The sequence below is a fragment of the Lissotriton vulgaris genome, unplaced genomic scaffold, assembly GCF_964263255.1.
Source record: "Lissotriton vulgaris unplaced genomic scaffold, aLisVul1.2 SCAFFOLD_1804, whole genome shotgun sequence".
Taxonomy (NCBI): Eukaryota; Metazoa; Chordata; class Amphibia; order Caudata; family Salamandridae; genus Lissotriton; species Lissotriton vulgaris.
In genome coordinates, this window is record NW_028244125.1 from 290,540 (window position 1) to 310,933 (window position 20,394).

General features: G+C 43.2%; 1 protein-coding gene across 4 annotated transcripts in view; it reads right to left on the bottom strand.

Annotated features, from left to right (window-relative positions):
• The window catches only part of LOC147668144 (fucolectin-like), a 205,182-nt gene that overhangs the window by 170,475 nt on the left and 14,313 nt on the right, over window positions 1-20,394 (bottom strand). For 2 of the 4 annotated variants that reach the window (XM_086948750.1, XM_086948752.1), the window contains exon 3: window positions 3,896-4,025. The exons of the other annotated variants lie outside the window; for them this stretch is intronic. In XM_086948750.1, the coding sequence (XP_086804876.1) occupies window positions 3,896-4,010 (115 nt within the window). In that variant the 5' untranslated portion in view covers window positions 4,011-4,025. The remainder of the gene's footprint in view (window positions 1-3,895; window positions 4,026-20,394) is intronic. 4 annotated transcript variants of the gene reach the window in all.

A 20,394-nucleotide genomic window follows, 5' to 3' on the forward strand; every position in this document is an offset into this window, starting at 1 on the left:
GCAGCTCCACACACCAGGTCCCAATCAGCCGCTCCAGGTCAAGGATGCTATCCCCAGGGCAGGCCCCTTCGCACCCCCGTCCAGGGCAAGGGTATTGGCAGGCAGCGAGACTCAAAGGGGACCCCCACGCAGCCCAAGTCTCCTACCCGCAGGGTCCGACGTGCCAGTTCTCCTATGCCCCCCCCGGGTTCACAGGTTCACCACGGTGGGTTCTAGTCCGCCACGAGACACGCCTCGCCTCACCTCAACAGCCAGCGGGGTAGGTAAGCACTGCACCCAACTGCGATGCGTGCTTGGTGCCGTGAGGGGCCCTCTGCTGCAGCGGGGGCCCCCGCTCCCTCCAGCTCCCTCCTTGCAGCCTCAGCGATCTCCTCACCTGCGGTTCCTGGCCCCTCACGAATCCTTGGGGGCAATGTCAGGCACGTCGGCCCTCGATGGCTGTACAGGCCTCCGCACCGCCTCTCTCACTCCGGGGCACCACCGCACCTTTCCTGCACCTCTCCCAAGCCTCGCTGCCACTCCTCCGAAGTCCGAGCCTAGAGGGGGAAATATCTGGCACTAAGTCTCCCGGCTCCCGGGCCCGGGAGCACAGATATCAGTATTTGCCGTGTTCCAAGGGGTAGCGGCTGTCTCCGACGTCACCCGGCAGCGGCCCAGATATTAGGCCGCAGCCTCGGCCTCCCATAGTCAGGGCGCCGGCTCCCGCAAATCACGCCTCTTGCGCCACCTCCTGCAATCGGATCTCGCCAACGTCGGCACCAGAGCGTGTCCCCGGGCTTCCGACCTCTGGTCCCGCAGTTTCTTCGGCAATCGGGCACAGGATCACGTCTTTACCAGGATTTTTGGGCTAGGCTGGCCGGGAGCTGCAGGAGCTCACGTCCTGTCGGCCATGTTGCGTAGCCACGCCCCCGAATATCCATGTTAGCATTCCACATGGACAAAATGACTGGGTTGTATTCATTTATGTATTTTGACTCTTCATTTCTTCTTAAGTTGTAGGTATTTTTTGGAGACTTTCTTGTGATAGTATGTCGCAAAGATGACATAAAACTGTTCACTCTTCCTTTCGATATTACAGGACGTGGAAATCCAAAACAACATTTGGTGTAGAATTTGTCCTTAGATTTGTACTTTCGACGACAGTATTTCCCACAATGATGGCTTTAGAATCGTAAGACTTGTTGTCTTAAGTCCTTATCTTCTGTACTTTTGGGTATATCACATGGAGCATTTTCTTCAATAAAAGACAACACAGTATCATCTGGGTCTGTTCCAAATTTGGGAGCATCTTTGATCCATATTAGCATATGTATGTGAGGAGCACCTCTCGCTTGATACGCCTTTCTCCAAAAGAAATCCAGAACCTCTACAAGAGGAGGATTTTTTTTCATTGGTGATAAAAGACATCATAGCTTCAAATCTATGATTGAAATACCTGCATACATTAACTGGATCCAAAGAGCACAATTCTCCAGGTGTATTCAATATTGACTATATTTGGATTTGCCTCTCAACGAAATTGAAGCAAATAATCCCAAGCATATTCAGCACAGCTTTGAGTAAGGAACCATATAGGAGTTCCTAAGTTCCTTAGCATACATTTAAGTTCTCCATGACGACGGTACCAGTACTCATTAGTACCACGCTGACATGCCATGAGATTAATTAGCTGAGATTCCAAAACATTATCTTTCTGCTGTACTTTATCCATAAATTCCTTTGCCGAAACATTTTGCAGATGCACACCTGTTTTCAATATATGGTTCATTGCATAAGAAAGTCCAGACAAGTCACTCTCAAACAAAAGATGAAACAAACACGGAATACAGTGTCGAAATCTTGGATCTTATGCATACAATCTTGATGTTGTTATTCAGATGCAGGAGTCTGCACAGGTCGGTCATCATATCGTCCTCCTTTTCCTGTTGGAAACAACTGAGGGAAACAACGAGCTTCCAAGCTTTTTTTCCCATACACTAATGGTACTTCCCTTTGCTTCTTTCATTTGGAATAACTCTCTAGTATTCCCGATCACTTCTTTGGAATGAAGTGGATGAACACTATAATGTTCGAAAAATTTTCAGTTCTGGACACATCCACTTTTTCAATTTGTCCAGATGATGAATCACTATCTTCTACAGTTATTTCTTCTTCTCCCACATACACATTTTTATAGTATTGATTATTTTTTACCAGATCCAACGTTGCCTTTTTCACTTTCCTAACATCCACTAATTCTTGACAGATTTTCTTACTCTTAGTAGGTACGCCATTAACAAGAATAACTAAAGGTTCATCTTCTACATTTTCTACACCAATTGTTTCAATGTTTTTCTCTTAAACTAGAGGCAAATATACAACTCTTCCCTTTAATCCTCTCTGTAAATCTGAAGGAGGCAATTTCCCTGTTTTAGGATCCAGACGAACAATAGCCTGAAATGGATGAACACTTTGAATAAGAATAGACTCATAGGTATTTAAATCCATCAGTACAGAAGGAATATTTACCAACTCAAGATTATTATGCACAGCTCTAGCAGGCATTTTGTTCTCGTCTAATTTGTTATAACAATATTTACAAATACGCTGATCAGAACCCAAATCAAAACAATTCACTACCAACATATAAGTTGCAAATTCCTTCCACTCATTAATATTTTCATTTTCACTTTTTAAATACAAATCAACAGTCCTGGTCTGATTTTTATAATCAGTTCGTCGACAACAAATACAAGAATAATTTAGCCTTTTACCTGAAATCACCTTAAACTTCGTAATTTCTTGCTCAAAATTTTCTGTACTACAATGTTGTACATTCTCTTCCACATTTCCTTCTATTAATGTATCAATTTCTGCACTTTCTTCCTCAGGACCAAAGTAACTAACTTGAATTTCTTCACAAACATTCATTACATTTGATACAGATCCACTCAAAAGAGCACTGTTCAACTTTTTTAACATTAGTGCAGGACTCTTTGCATAATACAATCTTCTGACTAATTTCCTCATTTGAGTATGATTTACTGCTAACATCCTGAAATGGTGAAAAACACTTCAACATACTTTTTTAGAAAGACCAGCCAGAGAATGACCTTGCAAACCAGTATTTTCTCTCACTCTGCAAGGGTCTAGTCCTTGGAACATCTTAATCTTTTGTTTAAAACTTTTCTTAGTATAGTTACGTAAGAAATTGCGTATACAATCAATAGATTCCTGCCGTACACTACAAATACTACTGCATTTCCAAGTGTACACTGGAGTTTTAGGACATCTCCCTAAAACTTCATCAGCTAACACCTCTTCTGTATTTCTAGGAACAATTTTCTCTTTCTCAATAGGACATCCATTTCTAACCTCATAAGCACGACCACTAGTGTCAACTGCATGCAACAAATCATTACTCTGAAGATAACTCTCTTCATTAAAAAAAGGCTCAGAACTTGAACTATGTTTCCATTCACCCAAAAAAACCTCAGAAAAAAATCACTTCTGTTAATTACTCTTCTCCACATACTTTTGGCCTTCATTAAATGAATTGGCTTATCTAGTGATCGAATTCTATTGATTACTAAAATAAACAACTTCTTTTTCAATCGTAAGCTTTCTCAACTATATTTTCCATACGTTTCTTCTTCTTATAAAATGCTGTTTTTCTATTACATTTCTTCACTTCCTTGATCAAATTCGACACAACTCTATTATAAAACAATCTAATTTCCTGAAATTGATTCTTCCTCCTTTTACTATACAGTGTTTTTTACAAGATGATTTCCCATCGTTTGTCTCTTTTTTCTTGCTTTTCTTTTTAGTTGCAGATACACTATTTGTATTTTTGACATTGTCCACACTACTCCTAGTGTTTGATAAGTTCTTCAAAAAATCTTCGTTCTCTTACCAGGACTTTTTTTCTTTTTGTTCACACATTGTTGTTCAGGTAAATCTTGTGGATGACTTCTCTTTAAATAATAAGCTTTATTATGTTGTTTCCTCTTTTCACTTTTTGAAGGCATGTTGATAAATAGAATCTGTTATAAAACATATATATAACATTATAAAAATAAATATATGAAATATACTATTCTATTACTAAATAAATACATTGTAAAATGACTAAGTATAAAAAACAACTGTGTAACTGATAACAGAAGTGCATACACACTGCATAAATCTTTCAAGAACTGCATCTGGAAGAAGAATACCTTAATGAATTTATCAGTAGTTCAACTTTTCAGCAGCGAATGGATTAGTATATGCTACTAAATGTATCACTAGAACAGTACAAGGGGAAACACATACTATAACAGCGGAACTGAAGGTGTAAAATACAAGTTTGCAGGTGCATCGAAGACTGCATGCATAGTGTGTAGGGGTTTGAAACAGTCCATGGCCTAAGGCCTACTTCAATGAATCAGTACTTGGGTACTGACTAAATAATTACAGTTCTGTAAGGAGATTGACTGACTGAATTTATAAGTGCTTCAGTGTTAGTGCAGTGAATGGATTACCGCAGACTGCTAAATTGGTCACTATAGTACTACAAGAACAGTCACAGAGTGTTTGATGGAAGTATAAGCATACAGAGTGGAGAATTGAAGATATAAAGCACAAATGTACAGGTTAATAGAAGAATACATTTATACTGGATAGGGGTTTGAAACAGTCCATGGCCTAAGGCCTACTGCACTGCATCAGTACTTGAGTACTGACTAAATGATTACAGTTTTGTAAGGAGAGTACCTGACTAAATTTATAAGTGCTTGAGTTTTAGTGCACTGAAAAAATTATCACAGACTGCTAAATGGGTCACTATAATAGTGCAAGAACAGTCACAGAGTGTTTGATGGAAGTATAAGGATACGGAATGGAGAATTGAAGATGTGAAACACAAGAGTGCACATGGATACACAAATTCATATATACTGGATAAGGGATTCAAGCAGTTCATCTGCTAAGGCCTACTTCACTGCATCAATACTTGAGTACTGACTAAATGATTACACTTCTGTAAGGAGAGTGCCTGACTGAACTTATAAGTGCTTCAGTGTATGAGGAGAGACGAGGAGTATGAGGAAAGGGAGAACAATATGAAGAGAGAGTGGTGAGAATGAGGAAATAGAGGGGAGTATAAGGAGACACCTGTGTATATAAGGAGATAGGGATGTGTATGAGGAAAGAGGGTGGAGTATCAGAAGAGAGGGGGGGGAGTATGATGAAAGGACGGAGTATGAGGAGACGGGGAAAAAATGAGGAGAGAATGTGGAGTAGCAGGAAAGAGGGGGGAGCATGAGGACAGGGGTGAGTATGAGGAGAAAGAGGGTGAATGAGGAGACAGGGGGAATATCAGGAAAGAATGGGAATATAAGGAGAGAGAAGAAGAGTGTGAGGAGAGAGAGAGGAGTATGTGGAAAGAGGGGCGAGTATGAGGACAAAGAGGGAGTAGAAGCAAAGAGGAGTGTGTATGAGGAGAGAGCAGACAGTATGGGGAGAGAGGGAGGATAATGAGGAGAAAAGAGAAATATAAGGAAAGAGGGGGTGTATGAGGAGAGAGGGGAATATGAGGAGAAGGGGGAGTATGAGGAGAGAGGGGAGAGGAGAGAGTAACATGAGAGAGGGGAAAGTATGAAAAGAGCAGGGAGTATGAGGAGAGATAAGGGAGTATCAGTAGAGAGGAAGAAGTATAAGGAGAGAAAGCGGAAGTGTGAGAAGAGTGGGGGTAGTATGAGGCGAGGGAGGAGGAGTATGAAGAGAGAGGGGGTAGTATGTGTAAAGAGGAGTGAGCATGAGGAGAAAAGAGGAGTATAAGGAGATAGGGGTGTGTAGAGAAGTGTGGCTCAATGGTTAGAGGAGGCATACCCGGAAGCTGAGGTCAGACCCGGGACCAGGGTTCAATTGCCGACGCGGCAGGGTCTGAGCCCAAGTGTCCACGGACTCGATAATTCTCACTTCGGTGCCCACTCGAATCACGGGTTCACACTCTACAACTCTGGGCAATAGCTTGCTTAATCTCCACTACGGCCCCCCGCGGCGGGATGCCTGGCTTTCACCTTGGGGATGCCCAGTACGGGTTATCTCACAGGGAAAAGCCAGGACGGGTTCCCAATGCAAGCGCCGGGACACCCCGTTGGGGTAGCCGTGCGCTATATAAGATACACTAAAAAAATATATATATATAAGGGGAGAGTATGAGAAGAGATGGGGGAGAATGTGGAAAAAAGAGGAGTATAACGAGAGAGGGGTGTATGAGGACAGAGGGAGTACTATGTATAGAGAGGAAGGAGTATGGGGGAGTATGAGGAGTAAAGGGGTATGAGGAGAGAGGGAGGAATATGACAAGAGGGGGAAATATGAGGAAGGGGAGAGTATGAGGTAACAGGGAGTATAATGGGAGAGGGTGAGTATAAGGAAAGGGGAGAGTAGAAGAAGAGAGGGGGGATTATGAGGACAAAGGTGGGAGTATGAGTAGAGAAGGGGTATAAGGAGAGAGGGGGAGTATGAAAGAAGGGAAAATAAGAAGAGGGGGGAGTATAAGGAGACACTAGAGTATGAGAGGAGAGGGGGAGTATGAGGAGAGTGGAGAGTATAAGGAGAGAAGGGAGAGTATGAGGAGAGAAGTGGGAGTATGAGGAAGGAAGAGAGAGTATAAGAAGGGAGAGTGTGAGGAGAGAGGGGGAGTATGAGGAGAGAGAAGGAGTATGAAGAGATGGGGGAATATGTGGAAAGAGGCGCGAGTGTGAGGACAAAAGAGGAGTATAAGAAAAGAGGGTTGTGTATAAGGAGAGAGAGGAGAGTATGAGAAGAGAGGAGGGAGAATGTAGGGAAAAGGGGAGCATAAGGAGAAAAGGGGTGCATGAGTATAAACAGATGGGGGATTATGAAGAGTGAAAGGGGTATGAGGAGAGAGGGGGAGTATGACGAGAGGAGGAGATATAAGGAGAGGGGGGAGTATGAAGAGAAAGGGAGTATGAGGGGAGAGGGTGAGTATGAGGACAGGGGAGAGTATAAGGAGAGAGTGGGTGGTATGAGGACATAGTAAGAAGTATGAGAAGAGAGGGGAATATAAGGAGAGGAGGCAGTATGAGGAAAAGAGGGAATATGAAGAGAAGGGGGAGTATGAGGAGAGAAATGGAGTATGAGGAGAGGAGGGAATATGAGGATAGTGGGGAGTATGAGGAGAGGGGGAAGTATAAGGAGAGGGAAGAGTATGAGAAAATGGAGGAGTATGATGAGTGAAGGGGGTATGAGGAGAGAGGTGGGAGTATGAGGAAAGAAGGAAGAGTATGAGGAGAGGGAGGGGGAGTATGAGGACAGAGGAGAAGTATAAGGAGAGAGGGGTGTCTATGAGGAGACAGTAAGAAGTATGAAGAGAGGGGGGAATATGAGGACAGGGAGGAATATGAAGAGAGGGGGGAGTATGAAAAAAGGGGCAAGTATGAGGAGGAAAAGGGAGTATGAGGAGAGAGGGATGTGTATGAGGAGAGAGAGAGGGAGTGTGAGGAGATAGGGGAAGTATAAGGAGAGAGGGGTGTGTATGAGGAGAGAGGGGGAAGTATGAGAAGAGAGGGGGGAGAAAATGGAAAAAGGGGCGAGTATAATTCCTTAATGTACACAAACGCACAGTGTCATTCTAGACAAAAAATGTGAGACCATGCATTTTACCAAAACACATTTACTACTCTAAAATGGGTGCACAAATTCCATGTATGTAACTACTACATTTCAGTGGACAACCCTGACTCATTTTGCAAATACAAATGCAATTTACTGCATTCTTTTTGCTAACATTACATCAGAAAAGTTACACAATAGAACAACAAAAGGGCACAAGGGGCTTGTAAATCTGCCCCAGAGTGTATGCAGCAGTGTATGTATACTGACTGGAAAATTGTAGATTTAGAACACAAGCCTAATTCTAAACAAGCAACACTATTAACTACTCTACAACTGAAAAAGTGACAGCACACATTTTACATTTTTTAGTACTGCACTTTATTGCACGAAGGTGACTCACTAAACACATTAACTTACAAATGATTTTATCACAGTAGTTATCCAAATGCAGACAAACTCAGAATATGATTCTACACACTTTAGAAGGATAAACACATTACTCTTACTAAAAACAAAATGCACCACATACATTCCTTTACAAGTTATCAACTCACCTTTTAAATTGATTTGTAAATTAAGAATGCCACTCACACAGCAGATATTCTTATACAGAATCTCTCTACTTCAGTGTTTGCAGCAAAACCAAATAATGGCACATTTTTCCCCTCAATTTACACATATATACACGTTAATAACAAATCAAATTGCTTCACACATGAATTCAAAACCAAACACACATTTCTATTGGTTGAACATTTGAATTCTTCCCAACTGACATAACTTTGCACACTACCCCCAACAGATAATTCAAAAGTCAACTGTCTTGCTTAGGTACGCTTACTGGACGACTTAGAAACTTCGCACCGTACGTCGTACGTATGTGCATGGTACGCGTACGGTAAATCTACCGTAAAAAAATCCCTCTATCACTAATTTTTATAATCCCCGGGGACCCCATCCCCTGGGGCTCAAATACAATGTTGTGGACCGTGGGGGGAGCCCCAATGGCCCCACAATCCCAGCCGGCTCCCCACGTCCTTCGGGAGCCGGCATTGCTTTTCGTCAGAGAGAGCAGCTTACATGCTCCCTAACGAAAAGCAATCTGCTTTCCTACTTGAAAGAGAGAGCAGGATAACCTGCTCTCTCTTTCAAATAGGAAAGCAGTTTGCTTTGCTAGGGTGGGAACTGCGAGGATCCCGCCCTACCATAGCAAACAGCAGAGTCCCGAGGCTAGGCACCCCGGGACACTGCAGAAGCCGGCCCTGGGGGGTGGCGGTCCCCAGGGCCACCACAAAGCTCCAGGAGCAGGGCCGTGTGGCCCCCCTCCCAACATTGAAAATCCCAAGGGGGTGATGGTCCCCGGGGCGGGGGGTCCATCACGGACCCCCCTATTTTCAATATTGGAGGTGGCGGTCCCCGGGACGTGTGGTGGGGTTCGAGCCCCCCCTCACATGTGTTTTTAAAAAGAAATGTTTTTTTTAAAAAAAGCCCGGGGGTGGCGGTCCCTGGGGCTGCGGGTGAGCCGTAAGACCCCTCGCAATAATATAGTTAAAGCCCCGGGGAGTGGCGGTCCCCGGGGCTGGAGGGCCCCTATGGGCCCCCCATTATAAATAAAAACATTGCCCCCGGGCTTAGTTTTTTTTTCTTTTTCACGGCATACGCCTACCATGCGCGTATTCTTTGATTTAAAAAAAGATTTTCACCTTGGGGATCATTGTGGTGAAACCCCCTAAGCAGCCCTAGGGGGTCAGAAAGTCCAATAACCAATAGCAAATGTTTTCCTGTCAATCTACACACATATACAAATAAATAAATCACATTTATTCCCACATTAAATTGAAACGAAACACACTTTTCTATTGCTTGAACTTTTGAACCCTTTCCAACTGACAACATTTTCAACCCTACCCCCATTCCACATTCTGCCAGCTACCATAGAAACACTTCAGGGAACACCTAACTGAGCACACAGGTGAAAAGTTCATCATACATTGTTGCAAATCAAAACAGCAAGTGTGTTTGACTTGTCAATATACCAGCTTATCTTAAGTAACGTTCTTTTCTATCACTTTTTGTTAACCAATAAATAACAGGCTTTTAAAAAACAGAAAATTGCACCCCAATTTTCTATGTAAGATGTTTTCAAACAACCAATCATTTCTTTGCTTTTTTGAAATCTCTACTTAGCCACCATTTTAGAATTCATTTTTTTTCAAACTGCCATTTCATTTACAAAGACCATCTGAGTACCCCCAGACCTCTCTTCAAGAAGCTTAGAGTGTGGATTGTGGGACACAGCTATATTTTCTGGAGTCAAAGGTATGCAGAACAGAAAGGATCTCACAAAGACCTAGGTTTACCAAATGTAGACATTAAATGGATTGGACAGAGAGGATTAAAGTGGCACCATTGAAGACAGTGGTAAAATCCTTTTTGCATCTCCAACACCCTGACCTCATAATTGTGTACTGTGGTGGCAATGACCTAGGCACTTTGACTGGGGTAGGTCTGGAAATGTTTATGAAGGACACCTTTACAGAAATGATGACACTTTTCCCCCAAACTACCTTTGTCTATTCTAATATATGCCAAAGGCAGAATTGGAACTGGTCCAATCAATTTTGTCCACAGATTGAGAAAGCTAGGAAACATGTGAAAAAAATTGTTTCTGCTTTTCTCCGAGACTATAGAATGGGGACCATTTACAACAACAATCTGCGTTTCAATATGCAAGGTATCTATAGGAGAGATGGTGTACATTTTACAGATGAAGGGAACAGAGTCTTCCTCATGAACTTTAGACTCTGCATCGGTACTTACTTGTGTAGGTACTAAAATCACTTCATAAATATCTTGCTTAGGTACGCCTACGGGACGACTTACAAACTTTGCACCGTACGTCATACGTGCATTGTACGCTTATGGTAAATCTACAGTAAAAAAGAAAATAGCCTCTATCACTAATTTTTATAATCCCCTTGGACATACAACGTTGGGGACCGTGGGGGGAGCCCCAATGGCCCCATCAGTGATGTCATCAGTGATGTCACTGACCATGTCATGAATGATGTAATATGTGACATCATCAGCAGTGGATTGCGGGTGCGCGATATATAGTTAGTGCAACTAACTATATATGGAATTTCATTGGTTTTATGTCAATAAAATGTCCAGCTAACTATATATGGTCTCTAACCTATGGTTTTTTCAGTGAATTTTCAAGGTTTTGTAAATGCAAATTCCTAACTATATATGGTCTATAACCTATGGTTTTTTCAGTGAATTTCATTGGTTTTTTAAAAGCTAATATCTATAGCTGTAAAATATATTTTTTATTACGTGACGTATCACGTAGCCACGTGAGACGCCTCATGACGCGTCGCATAACCGTGACGTATCGGCTCTGCAGCGCAAACAAAACCCGTAACGTAAGCGTGCCGGAGCACGCTTACAGATATATATATTTTTTTTAACCTTAATTAGACAAAATCCACACGTGCACATATCTTGAGGCCTTGCAAAGGCACATCAAACAAACAGTCCCTACAATTTTGCTGGAAATCTATTCCCTTAATTTTTTTTTTACTGTTTCTCTTGGTTTTCCCCTTGTTACGCTTACCGGGACGCTACCAGGTACACGAACCGGACGCTCCAAAAACACAAGATGGCGGACTCCCGTTACGCTGCCGGTTAGCTGCCCGGTTCGCGTACCGGGAAGCGCCTCTACCACGAAAAATCGCGGGGGACTTTAATATCCCCCTCATCAATCCTAGGGGGTCAGGAGGGGTTTACCTTGCCCCCTTTCCTTCATTTCCCCCTTCTTTTTTCACCACATCTTGTCTCTCAAACCTACCGAGAGACAAGATGGCGGCCGCTCCGGACTGTTTACAATGTTGACAGCTACGCTGCCGGTTAGCTGCCCGGTTAGCTGCCCGGTGAGCTGCCCGGTTCGCGTACCGGGACGCGCCTCTACGGCGTAAAATCACAAAAAAATTATTTTATTTTTTTTTGCCCCGCGGGGCACTTTAATATCCCCTCATCAATCCTAGGGGGTCAGGAGTGGTCTACCTTGCCCCCTTTCCTTCATTTCCCCCTTCGTTTTTCACCACATCTTGTCTCTCGATCGTACCGAGAGACAAGATGGCGGCCGCTCCGGACTGTTTAGAATGTTGACAGACACCGGAGAGCCAATCAGCTTCGCTTCGCGAAGTTCCGTTACGCGTCAGGTACGCAAACCGGGGCGCTAACCGGAGCGCTGTCACAGATATATATTTTTTTTTAAACGTTAATTTCTCAAAATCCACTGGAGCACATATATTGAGACATAGCAAAGGCACGTCGGGCAAACCATATCTACAATTTTGCCAAGTTTCATGTAAATCTATTCAGCCGTTCGAGCTAAAAGTGAGTCCAACCGCCCTATGGAAAAATGAATGGGAAAAACGTGTTTTGGGACCCCCCTTGTTTCTCGGCCTCCCCCTTGACGAAACCCCCCCAAATTTTAGGGGGCTGCTCAAAAACGAAATGTGCCATTTTCCTGAAAATTTCAGCCAATTCCGTCCACAAACGCCAAAGTTATTAGACATAGAATTTTCAGAAATCCCATAGAGAAAAAATCCTAACTATATATACCCACTGGCTATCGCCAGTAGGTAATATACATATATAAACATATATAATCTGCATATCTATATAAATATAAATGCATGCATACATATACATATATGCATACATATGCATGTTATTTACATGAAAGTTTTAAAAACACTAATAAAAGCAAAGCTAAAAAGCCACCTCATTACAAACAGAATGGCTTTAACTTAAACGAGGGCGAGATCTATTGCATTTTCAATGCTTGTTTACTTTGGTTCTATCAAGAAGGCATTCAGATGTTTCACACATTTGCCATAAATTCTGAATGTTAGCACTCTAGTTGCTCATTAGATTACTGTAGTAAAGCTAGTGCTCACCAGGGAAGTCTGCTGCTAATCATGGTTTGCAGCCATTTTCCAGCATTTTTTATCCCGCAGACTTTCAGTCCGCATACCATTATCCCGCAAGGTCATTGACCTCGCATACCATTATCCCGCATTTTTTCAAAACGCATGTGCATTTATCGCGCATGCCTTTACAAAGAATTACGTTTTAAAGGCATGTATGGTAAATGCATGTGCGTTGTGAAAACCACGATGACGAGAGAGGTAAGTGGGTTTTGTTAATTTTTTCGTGGGTTAGTGATTGTGTAGTGTAGTGTAGTGTTGTGTAGTGTAGTGTTGTGTTAGTGTAGTGTAGAGTTGTGGTGGTTGTTTAGTGTAGGGTCATGCTGGGGGTAGTGTTTTAGGGTTTAGGGTTGTGTTGTAGTGTTTGCGTAGTGTAGGGTCATGCTGAGGGTAGTGTTTTAGGGTTTAGGGTAGTGTTGTAGTGTTTGCGTAGTGTAGGGTCATGCTGGGGCTAGTGTTTTAGGGTTTAGGGTAGTGTTGTAGTGTTTGCGTAGTGTAGGGTCATGCTGGGCGTAGTGTTTTAGGGTTTAGGATAGTGTTGTAGTGTTTGCGTAGTGTAGGGTCATGCTGGGGTGTAGTATTTTAGGGTTTAGGGTAGTGTTGTAGTGTTTGCGTAGTGTAGGGTCATGCTGGGGGTAGTGTTTTAGGGTTTAGGGTAGTGTTGTAGTGTTTGCGTAGTGTAGGGTCATGCTGAGGGTAGTGTTTTAGGGTTTTGGGTAGTTTTGTAGTGTTTGCGTAGTGTAGGGTCATGCTGGGGTGTAGTGTTTTAGGGTTTTGGGTAGTGTTGTAGTGTTTGCGTAGTGTAGGGTCATGCTGGGGTGTAGTGTTTTAGGGTTTTGGGTAGTGTTGTAGTGTTTGCGTAGTGAAGGGTCATGCTGGGGGTAGTGTTTTAGGGTTTTGGGTAGTGTTGTAGTGTTTGCGTAGTGTAGGGTCATGCTGGGGGTAGTGTTTTAGGGTTTTGGGTAGTGTTGTAGTGTTTGCGTAGTGTAGGGTCATGCTGGGGGGTAGTGTTTTAGGGTTTTGTGTAGTGTTGTAGTGTTTGCGTAGTGTAGGGTCATGCTGGGGGTAGTGTTTTAGGGTTTAGGGTAGTGTTGTAGTGTTTGCGTAGTGTAGGGTGATGCTGGGGGTAGTGTTTTAGGGTTTAGGGTAGTGTTGTAGTGTTTGCGTAGTGTAGGGTCATGCTGGGGGTAGTGTTTTAGGGTTTAGGGTAGTGTTGTAGTGTTTGCGTAGTGTAGGGTCATGCTGGGGGTAGTGTTTTAGGGTTTAGGGTAGTGTTGTAGTGTTTGCGTAGTGTAGGGTCATGCTGGGGGTAGTGTTTTAGGGTTTAGGGTAGTGTTGCAGTGTTTGCGTAGTGTAGGGTCATGCTGGGGTGTAGTGTTTTAGGGTTTTGGGTAGTGTTGTAGTGTTTGCGTAGTGTAGGGTCATGCTGGGGGTAGTGTTTTAGGGTTTAGGGTAGTGTTGTAGTGTTTGCGTAGTGTAGGGTCATGCTGGGGTGTAGTGTTTTAGCGTTTTGGGTAGTGTTGTAGTGTTTGCGTAGTGTAGGGTCATGCTGGGGGTAGTGTTTTAGGGTTTAGGGTAGTGTTGTAGTGTTTGCGTAGTGTAGGGTCATGCTGAGGGTAGTGTTTTAGGGTTTAGGGTTGTGTTGTAGTGTTTGTGTAGTGTAGGGTCATGCTGCGGGTAGTGTTTTAGGGTTTAGGGTAGTGTTGTAGTGTTTGCGTAGTGTAGGGTCATGCTGGGGTGTAGTGTTTCTGGGTTTTCGGTAGTGTTGTAGTGTTTGCGTAGTGTAGGGTCATGCTGGGGGTAGTGTTTTAGGGTTTAGGGTAGTGTTGTACTGTTTGTGTACTGTAGGGTCATGCTGGGGGTAGTGTTTTAGGGTTTAGGGTAGTTTAGTTGTTTAGTGTATGCTAAAGGCATATTCGTTCTAAAAGTTTTCGTTATTTTAATTTGCGGCCTAATAGTACATGCGGGATTTTTTTTGCGGACTGATGGTATGCGGGATTTCGTCATATATTCGCTAATCATACTTTCTATGGCAAAATGAACCCCCTCATTTTGTTCCATTTTAAATTAAATGTTTTAAGAGTTACCACTTTATTCCAATCAAGATGGCTTCAGGTGTGCCATACCTTTGTAATAAGTAGGACTGTTAGCACTCTAGTTGTTCTTTAGAACACTCTGGGACATTCTGTCATTGGGCTATAGTTGGGCTACATCTGGCTGATATTTGGGCTACATTTGTTTTTTTTGTCTCTGGTGGCCATCTTTGGGCTACATTGGGCTACATTGGGCTACATTTGGGCTCCAACATATATATAGCCCAATGTAGCCCAATATATATTTTTCAAAGTTAATTTTCGTAAAAACCACTGGAGCCTATATCTTGAGACATAGCAAAGGCACATCGGGCTACCAGTCCCTACAATTTTGCCAAGTTTGGTGTAAATCCATTCAGCCGTTCAGGCTAAAAGTGAGGCCAACCGCCCAATGGAAAATTGCATGGGAAAAACACGTTTTGGGACCCCCCTTTTTTCTCGGCCCCCCCTTGACGAAACCCCCCCAAATTTTCAGGGGCTGCTCAGAAACAAAATGTTCCATTTTCCTGAAAATTTCAGCCAATTCTGTCCTCAAACGCCAAAGTTATTCGACATAGAATTTTCAAAAATCCCATAGGAAAAAAATCCTAACTATATATACCTACTGGCTATCGCCAGTAGGTAATATATATATATATATATATATATATATATATATATATATATATATATATATATATATAATATATCTCCAGAGAGCAGCGCTTTCCTCAGTGGGTCAGGAGTCCTACACACCACAGAACACGCAGACACGGACCAGGTTCGAGTGCAATTTTCTTTTATTTAGGTGCGAGCAAGCCGCATGACGTTTCGGCTCCGAGGAGCCTTGTTCACATGACAGTGTTCATTTCTATGAGTGGTTCTTTTAAAGTGCCAGTGTCAGATGTTAATTGGGTCACATGCTAGGGCTATGTATGCACATAGACAAAATACTTCTAATAACGGTCGAATACCAAGGCAAGATTTTTTAGAAAATAGTGGAGTTTGCAAATCACAGTTAAATACCTGTTAATATTGCACAAGAATTAATGTGTTAAATGCAGTTTCTTTTCATTATTATGTCAAATGCAAAGTTATAGCTAAACATAGGTTCGACTTAATATATATACATATAATTGTTAGATAATACATCATCCTATACATATATTTAAAATGTAAACAATGGGATGGTTTTTTGGGAAAGATATACTACACCAAGTTCTAGTTAAAGTGCTAGTGCTAAAGTGCTAATGCCTAATGTAATGTGCAAATTACGCAAATGTGCAAAAATGCTAAATTATCAGTACCCGGAATTCTTTGCATTGTTAATTGTGCAAACAAGCGCATAAATGTAAACAAAATTTCAGGAAGTTCTTTCTTTCCCCCAAAGTGAGTCAGACCAACAAATAATATCATTTGAAAATTCGACAATTTGTGCATTATACATTCCACTTATGTTTCCTTTTTAAAAACAAATCATTGCCTGAGGTTTTAACACATTTTCAAATAAAAGACCAAAACTTGTCCATATATCAAGTGAAATTGTGAATTAAAACAAAATTAATGGGTTTATGATTGGTGTTCTGTAAGTCAACTACTGGGGTATAAGGTCCCTCTGAGTTGGCCCAGCAACACCATGCCCCTATTGACTTAAAAAACTGATCAGTTAGCAGCCACAACTATGCTTCAGAGACTCCATACCAAAGCAATCTATCATTGCTTACAAATGTACACCCTGATTTATCCCAGCCGGGAATGATATCAAGTCTGTGTGATGATGTTGTTTCATATAGTGCCAGATTCATAATTAAATTATAACAGGCACGTGTACATATCTTCCGTGACGTTTAATCCTATCGGTGCTTTGGTGGTAAGTAGGAGGATGTATTTAGTTTCCAGTTTTCTTAATTTTGTCTCCCTATCACCTCCACGTCTGTTTGTATTAATCATGTCAATCGCATAATATTTGAGCGAGCTGTTATTGCTCCGGTGATGATCACGGTAGTGGCGGGCGACAGGGTAGGTATTGTTCCCATTTGTGATGGCCCTCAGATGTTGGAGTATACGCTGGTGCACAGGGAGTTTAGTGCTCCCAACGTATTTTAATGAGCAGGGACATTGTAAGACATAGATTGCGTACTCAGTTTTACACATTAACACCTGTGAAATTTGATGTTCTATATCACTAAAAACATCCCTGTATGTTTTGGTGTTGACGCCATTAGTGCACGCCTTGCATGTCTTACACTTGTAAAATCCCTTATTTGTTTGCCACCAGGTGCTCTTTTTAACTGGTTCTGGATTCGTATACACTATTTGATCTTTTAGGGTGGGTACCCTGCTGTACGTTAGGGATACTTTTTTGGGTAAACTATCAACAATAGTGGGGTCACTGATCACTAAGGGTCAGTGTTTATTGACAATCTTGTAGATCTCGAGATTGCCTACTGAACCCAGTGATGATTCTGAAATCGGATTTCCCCCTTGCATCTTCATCATCCATTTTAGTATTTTGGAGGCTACCCTCAAGGAGTTCTTCCCTGGTGACTGTATTAGATTTGGTGATGGCCTTATCTATCATTTGAGTTGAGTATCCCCTCTCAAGGAACCGCTCATTACTCTCCATTTGAGCTTTTTTCAACTCAACAGGATCGCTACACCCTCGTTTCTTCCTAAGCATCTCCCCATAGGGGATGCTTGATATGAGGTGCTTGGGGTGTGCGCTGGCAGCATGTAAACTGCTGTTTCCAGCAGTCGATTTACGGAAAATCCTAGTTTGTAAACGATCATTATCAATGCACACCTCCGTGTCCAGAAAGGTTACTGTATCCTGACTGAGTGTGAATGTGTATATATATATATATATATATATATATATATATATATATATATATATATATATATATATATATATATATATATATATATATACATAAACTACCTACTGGCGGTCGCAAGTAGTTCGTTATAGTTAGGACCTAGTTTCCATAGGAAAAGTGTTTTTTGTTTTCCCAATAACTTTGGCGCCAGTTCACGAATCTTCCTTCGCGAATTTTTAAAACTAGTTGCCCGCTCCGGTCAGCTCCTGTCTTAAAAGTTTCGGGTAGATTCGCCAAGCGGGGGCCGAGAAAAAGGGGGGTCCCAAAACGCGTTTTCCCCATGTTAACTTTAGACAAAGCTACAGCCCGAACTGCTGAACTGAATTACAACAAATTTTGCAAAAATGTAGCCCTTGGTTCAGAAAGAGTCCCTTTTGTTAAATGGTGTAAATCTGTTTAGTAGTTCCTGAGAAATTAGAAAAAGAAAATGTTTCGCTATCTGGGCGGAGCCTAACCACACAAACACGAGTTTGCATCTGATTGGCTGTTAACACTTCAAACCAGGGAGTCTTGTGCCTTGGACGGAGAGAAAAATAAAAAGATGAGGCAAAGATAAAAAAAGAAAGAAAATAGGTCAGGGTTAAAACACCCTGACCACCCAGGCCTGCTCAGGGGGTCCCACAGGAACTCCCAGGCCCAAAAAAAGCATTTAAAAAAAAAAGAATCGGGCGGGGTCGCACCGGGTGCGTGAATCCGACCGAAAATTCAAAAAAGTGGTCTCTCGTGCTTCGTTTTCAAAGCCCCCTGAAGCCCTGGGGACAGCCACCTCCCCGGGGCTTGTTTATTAATTTGTGGGGCCCTCCAAGGCCCCCAATGCCCCGGGGACCCCCACGCCCCGGGCCTTTTCTTAAATATTCACGGGGCACATTGCCCCCTGCTGCCCCAGGGACTGACACTCCCCGGGGCTTTTCTTAAATATTCCTGGGGGGGCACACGGCCCCCCCAAGCACTGGGTACCACCACACCCCGGGGCTTTTCTTAAACATTCTTGGGGGCAACAGGACCCCCTGCTGCCCTGGGGACCACCACCTCCCAGAGATATTTTTTATATTAAAACCTGTGTGGGCGGCTGAAGCCCCCCCATGCCCCAGGGACTGCCACCTCCCGGGGCACTAAAAATGCCCCCTTGAATCCTGAGGGTCACTGGGGGCTAAATAGTCCACCAGGTACCTCTAGTAAGTGCCAGGGAGCTGTGTTGCAGAGAGAAAGTCCAAGATCACACACCTTTTTTATACCACTCTGCAATGCAGCTCTGTGGTGCTTACTGGAGGTAGCTGGGGGGCTAGTTGACCACCACGGACCCTCAGAACTCAAGCATACCTAATCCCACAATTTACAAAGCACCAGAGGGGTGCGTTTGCACAGTGGTGCCGGGAGGGGGCCGGCCTGATATGACATGTGTGCAAACGCACCCTGTGACGCATTTTAAGTTTTGGGATTAAGTCCCCTTGAATCCTGACGGTCCTTGGGGCCTATTAGTCCACCAGGTACATCCAGTAAGCACCACAGAGTTTCGTTGCTGAGAGGTGTAAAAAGGGGTGTGGCCTCGGACCACCGCCCCTGCAATGCAACTCTGTGGCGCTTACTGGAGGTACCTGGTGGGCTAGTTGGCCCTGAGGGGCCCTCAGGGTTCAAAGTGAATTAATCCCCCAACTTAAAACCCACCAGGGAGTGAGTTTGCATAGTGATGAAGGGAGGGGGTGGGCCTGATGTGACAAGCACTTATAAATTCACCATGCACTCTCCTTGCATATGCACTTCTAAAATCCCATGAGCACTACTCATGCAGTCCAGCCATCTACTTGTCACTACCCATGCAGTCCTCCAATCACCCAGTTACCACTATGTACTTATCCAATCACTCCACCAAAACCCAAGCACTTCTAAATTCATCATGCACTCTCCTTGCAGTACTCTAATCATCTATTCAGTACCCATGTGCATATGCAAAGGCCCAGGCACTAACACATGCACTGCTACATTTACCTGAGCACTACCCATGCAGACCAGCCATTTCCTTGTCACTACCCATGCACTCCTCCAATCACCCATCCAGCATCATGCACTTATCCAATCACTCAACCAAAACCCTAGCACTTATAAATTTAGTATGCACTCTCCTTGCAGTACTCTAATCATCCAGTCAGTACCCATGTAATGACCCAAGCACTAACATATGCACTGCTACAATCCCCTGAGCACTACCCATGTAGTCCAGCCATCTCCCTGTCACTACCTATGTACTCCTCCAATCACACAGTCAGCACCATGTACTTATCCAATCACTTTGCCAAAATCCAAGCACTTATACATTCAACATGCTCTCTCCTTGCAGTACTCTTATCATCCAGTCATTACCCATGTAATCATGCAATGACCCAGACACTAACACATGCACTGCTACAACTACCTGAGCACTACTAATACAGACCAGCCATCTCCTTGTCATTACCCTTGCACTCATCTAATCACCCATCCAGCATCATGCACTCCTCCAATCACTCCTCCAAAACCCAAGCACTTATACATTCAGCATGCACTCTCCTTGCAGTACCCTAATCATCCAGTCAGTACCCATGTATACATGCAATGACCCAGGCACAGACACATGCACTGCTACAACCCCCTGAGCCCTACCCATGTAGTCCAGCCATCTCTCTGTCACTGCCTATGCACTCCTCCAATCACCCAATCAGCACAATGTACTTATCCAATCACTCCACCAAAACCCAAGCACATATAAATTTACCATGCACTCTCCCTGCAGTACTCTAATCATTCAGTCAGTACCCATGTCCTCACGCAATGACCCAGGCACTAACACATGCACTGCTA